Source organism: Dromiciops gliroides, chromosome 1, assembly GCF_019393635.1.
Source record: "Dromiciops gliroides isolate mDroGli1 chromosome 1, mDroGli1.pri, whole genome shotgun sequence".
NCBI lineage: Eukaryota > Metazoa > Chordata > Mammalia > Microbiotheria > Microbiotheriidae > Dromiciops > Dromiciops gliroides.
Genome location: NC_057861.1, coordinates 223,113,934 through 223,131,316, shown reverse-complemented (window position 1 = coordinate 223,131,316; position 17,383 = coordinate 223,113,934). Strand labels below are relative to the sequence as shown.

The 17,383-nt window shown below is 35.4% G+C and overlaps 1 protein-coding gene across 2 annotated transcripts in view; it reads left to right on the top strand.

Annotated features, from left to right (window-relative positions):
- The window catches only part of VAPA (VAMP associated protein A), a 71,628-nt gene extending 59,271 nt beyond the window's left edge, over positions 1-12,357 (top strand). For both annotated transcript variants that reach the window (XM_044004317.1, XM_044004327.1), the window contains exons 5-6: positions 1,806-1,979; positions 8,846-12,357. In XM_044004317.1, coding sequence (XP_043860252.1) covers positions 1,806-1,979; positions 8,846-9,004 — 333 coding nt within the window. In that variant the 3' untranslated portion in view covers positions 9,005-12,357. The remainder of the gene's footprint in view (positions 1-1,805; positions 1,980-8,845) is intronic.
- Positions 12,358-17,383: the final 5,026 nt, after the last annotated feature.

Below are 17,383 nucleotides of genomic sequence, written 5' to 3'. Positions count from 1 at the left end.
ACAGCTAGTGTCAAGTGTCTGAGGCTGGATTTGAACTCAGGTCCTTCTGAATCCAGGGTTGGTGCTTTATCCACTGCACCACCTAGCTGCCCCCTATCATTCTGGTTTTTAAAGAATGCAAAATTATAGAGAATCTCTTCATGATGTTTGTCAGCAATTAAGCTTTTTTTACTGTGCTCTTACAGAATACAATTTTTACAACTGAACTGATATATGGTATTGTATAATCTCATTTGATCTAACTTAACATTTTTTTATGATTGGTATGATTTTTAAATTTTGAGCTGGAGGAGACCCCTGAGACTATCTAGTCTGAATCCTTCATTTTATAGTGCAAGTCTCTTTATTTTGAGGAAACTGAGAGTCAAGAAGGTTGTGGGTTTTCTAATGTCACACAGGTAGTAATTGTCAGAAATAAACCCAGGTTCACTGAATCCAGAGTCAATGCCTTTGCACCTGTAACATGTTGGTATTTTGTAATTTATTTACCCCAGTGTAACATAGTTTTAGAATAAAATTCTTATTTTAAGAATATATATTAGCATAGGCTTAATTCCTTTTAAAAACTCTTAAATTGTGAAAAAGCAAGACTTTTAGTTAATAGTAATGACTGTTACTGTCAAGTTAGTGTGGAGAATCTGGATAATTTAGACTGTACTACAGACAAAGATACTAGGCCCTTTGATATCTTAGGATGAAGTAAGTGAAGAACTAAGGTCACAAGCTAGGATCTTAGAGATCTACTTGTACTTCTAGCTGGTAGTATTCACCACATCATTGGTATCAGAGAGTCTGATAGGTTAAAAACCAAAGATCCTGAATCACAGTCATTTAATATATATTTTTATGCATACATACACACACACACACACACACACACACACCTGAATTCATGCCCAATCGTTACATTTTATAGATGAGGGAATTTAGGCCTAGAAAGGTGAAGTGATTAGCATAGATAGTTTCATGTTGGTCAAAGCTAGAACTAGAACCCATGTCTAACTTTCATCATAGTTCAGTATCTCTTATCAGTATAGCATTGCCTTATGCAAGGGTACTCTAATGTCAGTACTGCAAATGTTATTAATGAGTGTTGGAAGAATATATAACCTCATAAGACCAATGGATTTGGAGTTGGAAGGTAGTTCTAATTCTCTTTAAAAAAACAACAGCAAACAAAACCTTTGTGACTTTAGCCTTAGTTTACTGATTTGTAAAATGAGAGACTTAGACTAGATAATTTCTAAGGGTCATTTAAATTCTCAATTCTAGGATCTCTTTAATTTTCATTTTTCAGCCTGATTTTTGGCTTTTATGTTGATAGTTATTTTCATACTCTTCTAAATTCCCTTTTTTATTTACATCTTGCCCTAATTAACATAACTTTTCTTTTTTACCTTCATAAAATTCTCTTAATTACAGGGTAATCGTGGGCAATTATACGGAGACCTTAAGGATAAGGAATCTCTACCTTCCAGAGCTTCATTTTGAGTTCCAGAATTGGGAAAATTAAGAAACTGACCCTCTCTGCTCCCTGCTACCCCATTTCCCTCCCGGTTCAGTTATTAATAGGCTTATTATTTGAGGTCCAATTTTTTACTTAGAACTTTTATTTCCTTTGGCAGTGACCTTAAATAAATAAAAAAAAATTATTTGGGGGTGTCTGTATGTATTACTAATGATTCAGAAGTAATTTGAAATATTTCAGTCTGGTATTTGCTGAAAAAGCAAAACATTAAAATTTGTGGCCTATAAAGAAGCTTAATTTATTTTAAAGCTTTAAAATATATTTGTAATATTTGCAGATTGATATGGAGCCTAGCAAAGCTCTTCCACTGAATGCATCTAAACAAGATGGACCTATGCCAAAACCACATAGTGTTTCACTCAATGATACCGAAACAAGAAAACTAGTGGAAGAGTGTAAAAGACTTCAGGGAGAAATGATGAAATTATCAGAAGAAAATCGACACCTGAGAGTAAGTTTTATATTTTAAAATGTATTTATGAAAGAGCTTAAAGTGGTCATAAAATTAAGTGCTTTTTATTTAAAGAACTACTAAACATTTTCATTTTATTTTAGATATTATTTGTAACTTACAGACCTATTTATTGTAATCTTTTTTTTTTGAGGTTTCTAATATGTTTGCTCAGTTCTATTTAACATAATTTTTTAAATCTAAAAGAGTTTTGACATTTTGAGTGTTTTTTCTTAAGAGTTCTTGTAATTCTGGGGCAGCTAGGTGGCGCAGTGGATAAAGCACCGGCGCTGGATTCAGGAGTTCCTGAGTTCAAATCCGGCCTCAGACACTTGACACTTACTAGCTGTGTGACCTTGGGCAAGTCACTTAACCCCCATTGCCCTGCAAAAAAAAAAAGAGTTCTTGTAATTCTAATGATTCCATGAAGGATATAATTATCTCAAGATTTGTTTTCATTTCCATGGTATGCCTTGACAGTTGTCACAGCGGTTTAAAATTTCATACATGTTTGTATTAAGGAGATTGTTATTGGATCAAGGTTTCACATCCTGTCCTGGAGGATCTCGAATTTTTATGGACCATTCACTGAGAATCTAAAATTAACTATGAACCTATAGTCCTGACACTTTATTTATTTGAGATTAAATTAATTCTTTTGCACTGTATTTTTTGTTAATTTGTTCTAAAAGTGTGCTTCAGCAGTCATAATAACAGGCTACTATTAAGCTTGGGTTTTGATACTCTGAAAGCCACTTCTAATGGCCATTTGTAGAGGTAGGTCATTGTCAGCATTTTGTTCTATTGTCTTGGTCATTGTTCCATGGTGCATTGGATATAAGAGGAATTTTTCATTTCAGGGATTGGTTGAATTAAGTTTAAAGGTTGATATCTATCTTTGCATTAAATTAAAAGTTAATTTACAAATGTAGAATTTGCAAGTAAAATATTGAAGTTCTGTATAAGTGTTTGGATTAAATTGTTTCTACTAACTTGTGACAAGTGGCTCATTTTTCTATTAATATATTCACTGGAATGAATAAGTTAAATGAGTATATATCTGCAAACTGCTAACATACAATTAGTTAATAAACAAAATAGTTTCTTATTAACAATGTACAGGTAAATGAAATATAAGAACTGTTTAAGTACACGAAGTAATACTGTATTAGAATGCACTTTAGATCTGGAATCAGGACTAGGTTTGAGGCTTAGGTCTGTTCTTTACCAGGTATTTGACCCTAGGCAAATCACTTAATTTCTCAGTTTCCTCATCTATAAATAGACCAAATGTCTTCTGAGACAGCATCCCTGTTTTTGTTGAGGATATCACTGGCCACCTAGTAACTCAGGTTCACAATCTTAAGTCCTCCTTGGCTGATGCTTCATTTGCCCTCATGTCAGTTGCTAAGTGTCCTTGAGGCTAACACTACTGTAAGCCCGCAACACCAATATTCCTGGGCCAGAAAAATGATTCACTCTTCTTTTTGTTGGTTATCTCACCCAAAATTTGTCTTAATGTAGTTTTTAAAAGTTGCTTAGAGGGTTGTATTGGGAGAACTTGGCAAAAATGCTTACTCTGTATCCCACAATAGGTTGTCATTTCTTGCACAATAGTATTCCATTACATTCATATAACACAGCTTATTCAGCCATCCACCAGTTGATGGGTATCCCCTCAATTTTCAGTTCTTTGTCACCACAAAAAGAGCTGCTATAAATTTTTTTGTACGTGTAGGTTCTTTGTCTTTTTTATGATCTCTCTGAGATACAGGCCTAGTAGTAGTATTCATGAATCGAAGGGTATGCAATTAAGTTGCCCTTTGATAATAGTTTCAAATTGCTTTCCAGAATGACTTGGATTAGTTCACAACTCTAAAAACAATGCATTGGTGTGTCTCAATTTCCCCACATCTTCTCCATCATTTATTATTTTCCTTTTCTGTCACATTAGCCAATTTGATAGGTGTGAGGAGGTGCCTGAAAGTTGTTTTAATTTGCATTTCTCTACTCAGAAGTGTTTGGAGCAGGGCAGAAGCAAGCAGTATGGAAGACTCTTTTTTAGGTTCTATTTTTGTATGTGGAAATGTCCCTTTTTTGATGTTTAAGTTTAGAATTTAAAAATTAAATTTAAAAAATTATCTCCCTTATCTTCTTTGCAGGGGTATGGGATTCTGGGACTCCTGCCCCCCTCCCCAAATTATCAGTTTAATTGTGGCTGAAAGACTTTTTTTTCCCCTTCTTTTTACAATGCTCTTCTCCTGGGAAATTTTTACACAACCCTGGCTATATAGGTATATGAAATAGGTGTACATAACTTTTTACTGTTGCCAAATTTTTCGCAACTCCATGTGGGATGACAGCCCACAGTTAAGAAGCTAGGACTTAGAGCATTTCTTCTTATGATTATAGATAGTTTTGATTTCTTTGTTTGAAAATTGCCTGTTCATATCCTTTGACCTTGCTTCATTGAATGCTAATTTGTGTCACAAATTGAGATTCAGAACTTGAGGTGTGTCACAACCTCAGTGAGCTGGTATTCCTCTATCTAAAAAGGAGAGGAATGGAATGAAACTGAAAAGCATTTGTTAAACACTTTGTGTGAAACACTGTGCTAATAAGTACTGCAGATACAAATAGAAAATCTAGACAATCTTTGCTCTCAGATTGCTCATGTTCTAATTGGGGCTGATGACACATAAGGGGGGGGTGTAATCAATTCGTAGGGATAATGATACCTGCTCATGGGCTGTTGTGAAGAACAAGTTAGATAATGAGTAAAACTCTGCAACCATATAAAGAGCTACATAGATGTTAATTATTGCATCATTTTTCTATTTTTTGATAATAGCTACCGTTTATGGAGGTCTTAGATAAGTGTTCAAAGTACTTTACTTAGATGATGAGTAATTTAGGAGTTTAGGTGCATTTTTTTTTCTAGAATGGCTAAATATTTTTGTTGCAGTAAAGATTGAAGGGAGTTAAAGGAGTCTTGATATAATATAACCCAAAAGATAACAGCTTTTCATCTCTGATACAGCCTGTAGTGCAAATTAAAGAAGATAACTCTGCATACTTTGAAATTAGCTTTCTATTGACATGGAAATAACTATAAAGATCTTTTTGGGAGAAAATGGGCAATGTATTAATTTAATGGGATTTTTGGATTATATGTGAGACATGATATTTAAAATTTTATTTCAATTTCATTTTAATTGAGGCCCAAGAAGTTTGTAGGAGGCAGCTAGGTGGCACAGTAGATAAAACACCACCCCTTGATTTAGGAGGACCTGAATTTAAATCTGGCCTCAGACACTTGACACTTACTAGCTGTGTGAGCCTGGGCAAGTCACTTAACCCTCATTGCCCCACTGCGTGCACCCCCCGCACCCCAAAAAACAAAAGTTTTGTCAAAGGGATTTTTGATAATGAATTTTGAAAACCATTTATATTGATAAAATATAAACCTTTCTACGTTACCCTCATTTTTCAAGTCTTTTTGTAAGCATTCATATGAATTTATTAAAACTTAAAATTTTATTAAGACTCTTGGGACATCATGTATATTCTCCTCCAGAGAGCCAATCTTATAATAGAGCATTGTAAAAAGAAGGGGAAAAAAAAAGTCTTTCAGCCACAATTAAACTGATAATTTGGGGAGGGGGGTGGGAGTCCCAGAATCCCATACCCCTGCAAAGAAGATAAGGGAGATAATTTTTTAAATTTAATTTTAAAATTCTAAACTTAAACATCAAAAAAGGGATATTTCCACATACAAAAATAGAACCTAAAAAGAGTCTTCCATACTGCTTGCTTCTGAATAAAATTATATAATAAATTGAACCTTTGGGGCAGCTAGGTGGCGCAGTGAATAGAGCACTGACCCTGGAGTCAGGAGGACCTGAGTTCAAGTCCAGCCTCAGACACTTAACACTTACTAGTTGTGTGACCCTGGGCAAGTCACTTAACCCCAATTGCCTCACCAAAAATAAAATAAAAATAAGATAATGTCTCCTCCCCCCCCCCCCCAAAAAAAAAAAAAAGAAACCAAAAGTGTCACCTTCTTATCTGGGTTTTCTGTTCCCTTCTGTGTGCTTTTAAAAAAATATTTCAAGGGGGCAGCTAGATGGCGCAGTGGTTAAAGCGCTGGCCCTGGATTCAGGAGTACCTGAGTTCAAATCCAGCCTCAGACACTTCACACTTACTAGCTATGTGGCCCTGGGCAAGTCACTTAACCCCCATTGCCCCACAAAAAAAAAATATTTCAGTGGCAGGAAATATATTTTTTTCATTTTTCTTTGGGATTAGGCTTGATTATTATAATTCCAAACCATTCAGTTTCATTGTTTCTTTGTGTTCTTCTTATTCATTTCTTACAGGAATAATATTTACATCATTTATATATTGTAATAAGCTTAGCCATTCCCCAAGTGATGGAAATCTTCTTTGTTTCTGGTTCTTTTGCTATTAATAAAGGAATAGTTATAATATCGTACATAATGAACCCTTTCTCTGTATCTTTGTAGTACATGGACCTAAATATAAATTCCTAGCAGTTTGGGTCAAAGCATTGTGAGATTAAAATTGGATATTAGATCATAAATCTCCCCTACTTAACCTTTTCCTTAATGGCTGACTAGGAATCGCCGGTGCCAGAATGCTCTGTTTAGGGTGATCTGGACCTGGCTCTCAACTGCCTCTGTGAGAGTTCTCCAGTCTGGACATTGTGTCAGAAAGTATCTGCGTATTTCTGGCAGTGAATTATAAACAAATGTGTTGAGAACGATATAGGAATCTCTTAAATCTACTGGATCCAATCTGGTGTACTATCTAGCGGCCTCACAAAGTCTATCATAAAATCTGTTTGGTCTTTCATTAGCCTCCTGAGGTAGGCTTAAAAATTTCTGCCAGTTCATCAACGATTTCTTTCTTTGTTTCTTTCTCTCTCTCTTTCTCTCTTTCTCTTTCTTTCTCTCTCTCTCTCTCTCTCTCTCTCTCTCTCTCTCTCTCTCTCTCTCTCTCTTCTTTCTTTCTTTCTTTTTTTCTCTTTCTTTCTTTCTTTCTTTCTTTCTTTCTTTCTTTCTTTCTTTCTTTCTTTCTTCCTTCCTTCCTTCCTTCCTTCCTTCCTTCCTTCCTTCCTTCCTTCCTTCCTTCCTTCCTTCCTTCCTTCCTTCCTTCCTTCCTTCCTTCCTTCCTTCCTTCCATTCCTTCCATTCCTTCCATTCCATCCATTCCATCCATCCATTCCTTCCGTCAATTGGGGTTAAGTGACTTGTCCAGGGTCACACAGCTAGTAAGTGTTAAGTGTCTGAGCCTGGATTTAAACTCAGGTCCTCCTGACTCCAGGGCCGTGTAAGGGCTAAAAGTCTAGCTAATCTGTCTAAAATATCTAATGAGTGGTCACCAATAAATTATAAGCTTTAGCAAGAGTTAGACTTTTAAGCATTTATTAAGGAGAATAAGAATTTGGTGAAGAGAGAAAGGCCTAGATTCATCTATCTGTCAAAGGGAGAGCGCATCTTTAGCTCCACTCTCCACCAGAGTCCTCACAGAAGAGAGTGAGAGCGCCAGCCTCACTCCCTCATTCCTTTCTCCCACAAGCAAACCACTTCCTGATGCCAAAGAAAAGCCACATGTCTTGCCCTCAGACGCCTTCTCCTCATGGTGGAGCTTTCCTAAAGTAAGTCTCCAGCAGGTGGCGTCATTCCAATCGTTACAGCCAGTGCTCTATCCACTGTGCCACCTAGCTGCCCCACATCAACGATTTCTTAACGTAATTTTAGATTGTTTTCCAGAGTGGTTGGGTCAGTTCACAGTTCACAACTAAAAAAGTGTAATTAGTTTGCCTCTACAACCCTTCTTTAACTGTGGATATTCCCTTCCTGTCATTTTTGCCGATTTTCTGGGTCTAATAAGAAACCTAAAGTTGTTTGTAGCAATCTTGGTTGCCTAACAGTTTGGCATTTTTCAATTTTTGGCAGTTTTTTGTTGTTGTTCATAGTCTTTGATCACTTAACTATTGAGAAATGGCTATGTGAGGTTGTTTATCAGATTCATCAGAGATAATTGCGGCAAATCCCATCCCCCTTCCAAATTAATAGTTTTCCTTTTTTATCCTATTTTGCATTGGTTTTTTCTTGAAAAAAATTTTTAGTGTGATTAAAATGAACACTTTTTATTTTTTCTCATCACCTCTCTTCCATGTTTAGTTAAGTTCCTTCCATGTTTAGTTCATCCTCTAGCCATTGCTGCCAAAGTACCTATCTTGTTCTCTTTGTTGTGGAACTATTCAGGTCACATATTCATTGTAGTATGGAGGGGTAAGATGTTGGTTTAATCCTAATTCCTGCTAAACTGCTTTTCAGTTTTCATAGCAGTTCTTTTCAGATAGGGAGTTCTTTCCCAAATAATTTGTTCCTAGGTTTATCAAACATTGTGTCATCTGGTCCATTTGTTTATGATTGGTTTTTATGTAGTCTGTTTCACTGATCTTCTTTTATATTTTTTAACCAAGTAGTTTTGATGATTACTGCTTTATAGCATAATTTGAGGTTCAATTCTTCCTTCATTTCTGTTTCTTTTAGCATTTCACTAGAGCTTTTCTTCCTCCAAATCCACTTATTATTTTGTCTTTTTTTAATAAAGTACTTCCTTAATAGTTAGATTTGGTATAGTAGCAAACCTGTAAATTAATTTAGATAGTATTATTTTGGTATGCCCTATCAGTAAGCACTGCACATTCTTCCAATTATGTGTCATTTATTACTTCTTTAAAGTGTTTTAAAATTGTCTGGTAGTAAATTAATGAACATCTTTTTAACATGGTTTTTGTGGGTTTTTTTGTTTTTGTTTTTCTTTTTTTGCAGGATGAAGGTTTAAGGCTCAGAAAGGTAGCACATGCAGATAAATCTGGATCAAGCTCAGCCATGTCTTTCAGAGAGAATGTCACCAGTCCTCTTCCTTCACTTCTTGTTGTAATTGCAGCCATTTTCATTGGATTCTTTCTAGGGAAATTCATCTTGTAGAGTGAAGCATGCAGAGTGCTGTTTCCTTTTTTTTTTTCTTGACCAGAAAAAGATTTGTTTACCTACCACTTCATTGGTAGTATGGCCCACGGTGACCATTTTCTTTGTGTACAGCGTCATAATAGGCTTTGCCTTTAATGATCTCTCACGGTTAGAAAACACAATAAAAACAAACTGTTCGGCTTCTGGACAAATTGTATATTATCAGATCATCAATAGCAGGTGTCAGTTGCACATTCAGTCCTTTATGAAATTCATAAATAAAGAATTGTTCTTTCTTTGTGGTTTTAATAAGAGTTCAAGAATTGTTCAGAGTCTTGTAAATGTTATTTTAATAATCCCTTTAAATTTTATCTGTTGCTGTTACCTCTTGAAATATGATTTATTTAGATTGCTAATCCCACTCATTCAGGAATATGCCAAGAGGTGTTCTGTGGGGAAATGGTGCCTCTTACAGTGTAAATTTTCTCCTTTACCTTTGCTAATATCATGGCAGAATTTTTCTTATCCCTTGTTGAGGCAGTTGTTGACTGAGTTTTTCATCCTTACAATCCTGTCCCATGGTATTTAACATAAAAAAATAAAACTGTTAACAGATTCTTGCTGGGTAGCCTGTTTGTGTCTCTTGTATCATTAGAAGGGGATACCTAAGAATTATTTTGTGTATAACAATTTGAGACTAGTAATGCATTACCTCTGCACTTAAGCTTATTTATTTGGCTTATTCTGATATTTGTAATTAAATCTGGAAGAGAAAAAAAAACACAAAATGAAACATGTTCTTATAAGGAAAGGAAAGTGATGATAAATTTTGTTGCTGCTTTCAGTGTTATGGACGATGATAGTCTATCTTCACCATGATCATTTGAAGCACAAAAATCTATGGGGAGAAAAGCATTTTAATTATAGTAAAATTATGCTTATGTTTAAATGTCTGTATTGCATTGAATGTGCCACTGTCCTATCAGTTTCTTTTGGTGTCTTCCCGAAGGAGACTAATTCTCCTTTATTATAGTCAAGTACTTTAAAGCCACGATAATCATTTTTTATCAACTTTATAACTTATTTTAAAATATTAAAGCTAGGTGTATTTCCCTCTCAATTTTACACGCAAAATAAATTTCCACAATGGAAAGTTTTAAAGATTCTTCCTGAAAAATGAATTAACAACTCTTCGCAAATTTGTTAACCACGTAAACAAACCATTCTCAATTTAAGAATGCATTTATGGGGTCTGATACTTTTCTGCACCTAGTCTTCTGTCTTCATTTCATTCATATTAATTGTAGGTAATAATAGAGCAAGAAAACAGTAATTGGAACTGATTGTAAGGTAGTACATCTGAATCTTAATAAATGAATATGTGATTTTTTTTTTAATGTGCCTAAGTGAAAGTGAAGCATATTAGTCTTCCTGGCTTGTGGGACTTGATGTGGTGCAGTGAAGTATATTAGGCCTGGTTCAAAATGCACATTTTATAAGTTGAGTGTGAAATTTTCTAGAGAAGACAGTATTTTGGTTCCTTTGATTTCCAGTTTTCTTTAATGGACAGATCACATGTATCAATGTTATTATTATTGCTCTCTGGTAACTTCTTGCCTGTGTGCAAAGACAACCATGAAATGTACAAGTAATACTTAACTTTCACCATTAGCATGCAACCGCAAGATACTTCCATGGTGTATGCTCTACTCTCTTTGTACAAGTTTCCTCCCATTCTGATAACTGGAAAAGCATGCTTAAGAGGTTTACATTTTCATTACATAAATTTGAAAGCATAATCCCTTGGCCTAAAGTTCTGTGTTTTTAACTTTAAATTGGTGATATTTATATATTAATACCTGATACTTCACAAGCCCCCCCCGCCCCCAAAAGTTAAATGTCACAGAGAATGCAATGAAATTCTGGAGGTTATGGAACAGAATTATACGTTTTTGAAGAGAACATAGAAATCATTAGGACAACACAATCCCTTCATTTTACATGGGACAACTAAGACCAAAGGAGGCTAATTAAACTCCCTGAGGTCATAAAAGTTAGATCCACCTGAATGGGGTGGATTCTGTGTCTGAGACTTAGGTCTTCTTATTCCCAGGCCAGTGCTGTTTCCAATACTTTAGTAAACAGTGGTTTCATCATAATGGGAGAGAAGAATTAAAATAATTAGTGTGAGATTCTATTTTAATGGGTATATCGGTAGTTTCATATTAATGGTGGATTTGTATTACAAATATCTTTGTTTAATAGTCTGAGATATAGGTTTGACCTCATTGCTTATCTTAGGAATGACCACCTGACATGGTATCAAAACTTATGAAATTGAATCTATTTTTAAATGGCTAATATATAAGATTAATTACACAATGGGTGATCATGCACTATTATGTGGTTTAGGAAGCATCAACAAAATAAATGTGCACATAGGCATCTTAACCCAGTTTATATACCACAAGGTGCTTTAATAATGTAGCGGGGGACTGTCTCTTGGTTTCTAGTAAACTCTTCATAGCTGTATAAAAAAATGTAATGCTCATTTATTTTGCTATCAGGAGTTACCTTGAAAAAGTCCAACTGTTTAGTGAATTATGGAATATGGATTAAATTGTTTGTCTTTGTTCCTTACATGTTTAGATTTTTTTTTGCTTTGCCTGCTTACTTGTGTATGTAAGCATGGGGAAATACATCATTGCTAATAGTTAGACTTACAACCAAGTGACTTAAGGCCTTAAGTTCATGTTATGCTAAATGCACTACTTTCTTTCATTCTTTCTATAATTAATGTACCCTAACTATGCCCATTTTCTTGTATTTACAAGAAACATATGATTTGTATTCTGAATGTGTAGTATGTTTTTAAAGTTTTTTTAAAGATGCTGAAATGGCACTTAGAAAAAAAATGTAGTGTAAAAGGTTCAGAAATCCTGGCAAATGAAAATTATATTCTTAATCCCTGAAGTAGTTTAGATCAGTATTTACCTTGTCATTAAAACTGGTATTATCTGGTGAGGGGGATGTTTTTAGAATGTGATCTCTTAAAATGTGCCACTTAGAAAAACAAATTTTGACAAGACCAAAATCATTCTTGTGGGATACACTGCAAAATTGTACTCTCCTCCTCACTTTAGATGCATTCAGTTAATAGTATGCCCAGAGCTTGTCACACCTAGCAAATGATCTTGGTGTGTGCAGTTTAAAACAAAACAAAACAAAAAACTTGCCCATTGTCAGAATTATAGGTAAAGATAAATGCTTACCAGATGGAAAACAACAAAATAAGTAGGTAATGAATCTTTATTTTCTAGCTTCCAGGGGGATATCAAACAACTGAGTGAATAAATAAACTATTAAAAATAGTGGTGGAGTCTGATTTTCCTTTTTTAAAGAAAAAATGCATCAAAACCTGATTATGCACTACTGCAAAAATGTTTGGTTAGCTGCATTCCTATAAAATATAGCTTTTGGTCTAGTCAATTGTTTCATTGTTTAGGGAGTGTTTTCAATCTTCCAGAGAGAGAGAGAGAGAGTGTGTGTGTGTGTGTGTCTGCTTGTGAGGATATTTTTCTATCCAGTGGCCTTGTCTTTTGGGAATGCTTAGTCTCTTCAGAATGCTTGAATTTAGTGCCATCTGCAGGTAAAAAAAAAGGAAATTATTTTTCCTTAATTCTTAAGACACTTTTAAGTGTAATAGTTATGTTTCATCAGCAAAACTTCATTGACCTTCATTTATCAGAACTGCTTCCTTACCTAAATAGAGATAAATGTGGTCAATTTTTGGTTAGGAAACACTTGTATTATTAACATAGGAAACAATATGATTGTATAAGACTTGGAGAACAAATATCCAAATGCACTCTTTTTATGTAAGCTTTTTGGTGTTTAAGATATTTAAGTGATAGATATAGTTTTACTTCTCAAAGTGATGACAGCATTTAATTTATTAGCGATGTAGCTTTGGAGCCAGAAAGACGTGTTCAAGTCTTAATGATACTGAGTGACCCAGGGCAAGTCTCAGCTTTAAGTAATATTTATATCCAGTTACAGATCTAGCTTCTTATAGGGAATTTGCTCATCAGGAGTTCTTTATACCAGTGAACTCAGACCTATCAGATACCCCTCTTGTTCACCCTGCCCACCCTACCCCACGTTGCATTTTCAGGAGTCTCTTCCCTAAGATTCAGATGTCTAGGTGACCACTTAGGGTTATTGGAAATTAAAGGTTATTTGTTCTTGTAATAAGTTTTGTTTAAACTTATTATTAAACTTCTAATGTATAGGAAGAAGGGTGATGTATATCATAATGCTGAATGTTTGAAAATAAGTACATTTTAAAATTTGTACTTAAAACCCAATAAGTATTGTTTTTACTATCACCTTTATAACCTAAAGTGGTTGTTAGGGCCTATTTTCTTTCATATGGTTTCTTTCTCCCACTTGTATATTTCTCAAAATTTGGTACTTAAGATGTTAAGAACCCTCAGCTTGTTAGGTTCTGTTAAAACTAATTTTTTTCCATTCTGGTTTCAGATCGGTTTTTACCTTTGCAGTAAGAGTTACCATGTTTTTCTGATGCTTGTAGGTTCGAAACTAAAGGTAGGAATAGTTTTTCCCTCTTTGTGAGAACACTGGACCCAAGTCGTCTGTCATTTTATCTTTGCTCCGTTCCCCTCTCAAAAAATAAGCAACTAGCCCTAGAAAAAAAAAAAAACAAAAGAAAAATCATAACATTTTATATTATGAAGTATTGTAATGTGGTGCCAAAAGAGGATAGGAAATCTCTGAAAATATTTTAAAGCAATGAAGAGGAAGGAAAAGGTGGATTAGAATCTAATCCAGAGAGGGTGCAGCTAGGTGGTGCAGTGGATAAAGCACTGGCCCTGGGATTCACTTGACACTAGAGTGTGTGTGTGTGTGTGTGTGTGTGTGTGTGTGTGTGTGTGTGTGTGTGTGTATCTAATCCAGAGGTGTCAGGCAGCCCACATATTGCCCTCAACACTCCCAAGTGTGTTCTGAACTAGATGAAAATGTAGCTCCTGATTTTAATAAAATGTGTGTTTGTGTTAGGTGTGTGTAGTTTTCTAAGTTAATGTGTAACCTGAAGAATGTATAGTTTAGTGGCTTCTATTTCTGTTTCTATTTGAGTTTCACACCACCAAACTAGATGACTCTGTAAGGGTCTTTACATAAAGCTTCTTATGATCATTTCAAGTTATTTTTTTTTTCATGATTAGTGACTAGTGGCCTAAAAACAGCATTAAGAAGTGACTGCAAGTAATTACTTATGAAATACTTTAAGGTTTATAAAGTACTTTATACAATATCCTTATTTTGCACATGAGGAAACCAAAGGTCAAATGGTAAATGACAACTAGTAATTACCTTTTCCCCCTCGTTTCCATTCAGTCAAACCATTAAATACATTACCTCCATGGTACTATGTAGGCAATGGGGATACAAAGACAATTGCTTCCACATTCTACTGGGGGGAACATGTATAGAAGTAAATACAATATATATGGATATACAAAATAATTTTGGGGGAGGAGTACTGATAATTGGGGAATCAGGAAAGGCCTCTTGTGTACTAGCTTTGAAGGTAGGTTGGGACAGGGTAAAGGGGAGAGCACATGGAACCAGAAAGATTGAGTGTCATGAGAATCAGCAAGTAGATCAAGTTGGCTGAATGTAGAGTATGAAAGAGAATAATGTATGTGGTAAGTCTAAAAGATGTGCTAGATTAATATGGGCTTGAAGTGACAACTATAGGAGTTTGTATTTTGTGAGGCAATAGAGAAAAAGCTGAAGTTTCTTTAAAAAGTAATGGTGTGGGGCAGCTAGATGGCGCAGTGGCTAGAGCGCCGGCCCTGGATTCAGGAGGACCTGAGTTCAAATCTGGCCTCAGACACTTAACACTTACTAGCTGTGTGACCCTAGGCAAGTCACTTAACCCCAATTGCCTCACTAAAAAAAAAAAAAGTAATGGTGCTTGGGGCAGCTAGGTGGTGTAGTGGATAGAGCACCAGCCTTGGATTCAGGAGGATCTGAGTTCAAATCCGACCTCAGACACTTAACACTTACTAGCTGTGTAACCCTGGGCAAGTCACTTAACCCCAATTGCCTCACCAAAAAAAAAAAATAAATAATAATAATGGTTCTTTAGGACTATTTGCCAGTCCTGTAGCAGATGAGTTGAAAAGGGGAAATTAAGTACTTAAGTGTGTACTTTTGAATTGCAATAGAGGTGATTTAAGTTAAAGTGGTTATAATTTGTCATCCAGTGATAGATGAGAAATGATGTAGAGGTAGAAACTATAATTTGAGAGGATGAGGGAGAAAAGAATAGATGACTGCTAAATTATTAACTTGGTTAACTGGAAGAATAGTGGTACTTTGGACAGATAACAAGTTAGAGATGAATAGGTTTAGGAAGGAAGAGTTGGGTTTTTTGTTTCTTTTTGACATGTTGAGTTTGATCTGCCATCTAGGTGGAGATTTCCAGCAAGCATTTTGAAGATTTTAGACGAGCTCAGGAGAAAGGAGATAGATAATGTAGATTTGGGAGTCATCTGCATGGAGATAGCTGATAAGATCACCAGAGTAGTGTAGAGTATCCAAGACAGAGCTCTAAGGTACACCCACAGGTAATGGGGCAGAGGCCAGAACATGGATCACACTGCAGTTTCCTGAAAAGCCAAAAAGGAGAGTATACTGTTAAATATGGCAGAGAAGTCAAGGAAGAAGGCTGAGAAAAGGTCATTGGATTTAGCAATTAAAGAGACTAGTCTTTTTATCTCCCCTTTCATCTCCTCCCCTCTCCTGATTTATTACAAGAGCATCAAGATACTGTGTTCTTTTTTTTTAGTGAGACAATTGGGGTTAAGTGACTTGCCCAGGGTCACACAGCTAGTAAGTGTTAAGTGTCTGAGGCTGGATTTGAACTCAGGTACTCCTGACTCCAGGGCCGGTGCTCTATCCACTGCGCCATCTAGCTGCCCCAAGATCCTGTATTCTGAGGTGATGTAGCTGTATAGTAAGAGCCAATTTTAAAATTAAAAAAAAATTTTTTTTGCTGGGTAGTGAGGGTTAAGTGACTTGCCCAGGGTCACACAGCCAGTAAGTCAAGTGTTTGAGGCCAGATTTGAACTCAAGTCCTGAATCCAGGGCTGGTAATTTATCCATTGTGCCACCTAGTTGCTCTGAGCCAATTTTAAAATCCTGTATTCTGAGGTGACATAGCTTTATAGTAAGAGCCAAATTTAAAATGGTACTGTTATAAGGGGAGTAGATGATTAAATATCAGATTGAGAGAAATGAATGGGAAGGAGCTTGCAACTGTTCAAAATCAAATTCTCAACATGAAACAATAGGAAGTTAGATTAGCCAAGAACCATCATTATACTCAATATAGTAAAAATTTCAGTACAGCATAAGAGGAAGAACTAGCTCTTGTTGAATAAAGTTAATCGTGTAAGAAGACATTAAATTTACCTTTGCAGTATTAGAAAGTTTGCTAAACAAATGGAAAAGTATAAAAACAGGAGAATGCCTTTAAGAAAACACTACTCCCTCTGCCTACCTTAGGTTTGCCTGAAACCTTCGCAAACAATTGATACTGGACCTGTGATTTCATGTTAAGGAACTCTTGTCTCAATGTTACTATGACTTTGAACATGTAAAATGGAGCACTCATCCAAACTGTTTATAAAAGATAATGAGAAATATCTCATTCTATAAACAAATTATTGGAACAAATGTAATTTGCAATGACCCACTTGATTTCCTTAGTGTAAATGTCAGCACAGGGTAAGGCAATTTGAGTTTCCTGAACCTGGATCACAGAGTATTAGGACTGGAAGGGACATTATAATCCATCTAGTTTTAACCCCTTCATTTTACTGAAATGGAAACCGAGGTTCAGGGAAGTGAAATGATTTACCAAACTTCATAAATTGAGAAAGTGGCAGTATTGACTCAAATCCAGGCCTTTTGACTAAATGCATACCTCTTTCCATCACACTGCCTCTTTCCTTTCAAAACAATGACAAAAAAATTCTTGAATATCTTTTGTTTTTACATCATATAAATTATCTGACATATGCCGACATATCCCTCCCATCCCTGAGAAAGCCATCCCTTAAAGAATAATAAAAAAACAGTTTAGCAAAATTAACCATCAAAAGTCTGACACAGTGTGCTATTAGCCCCCCACTTCTACAAAGAAGGCAGAAAGAAATTTTTTTTAAAAACCCAAACATCAGTGAACATAGTTTTATTGTTCATTTCAGCCCTGCCCAACTCTTCATAACCCTGTGTACTATACTGTCCATGGAGTTTTCTTGGCAAAGATATTGGAGCAATTTGTCATTCCCTTCTCCAGTAGAT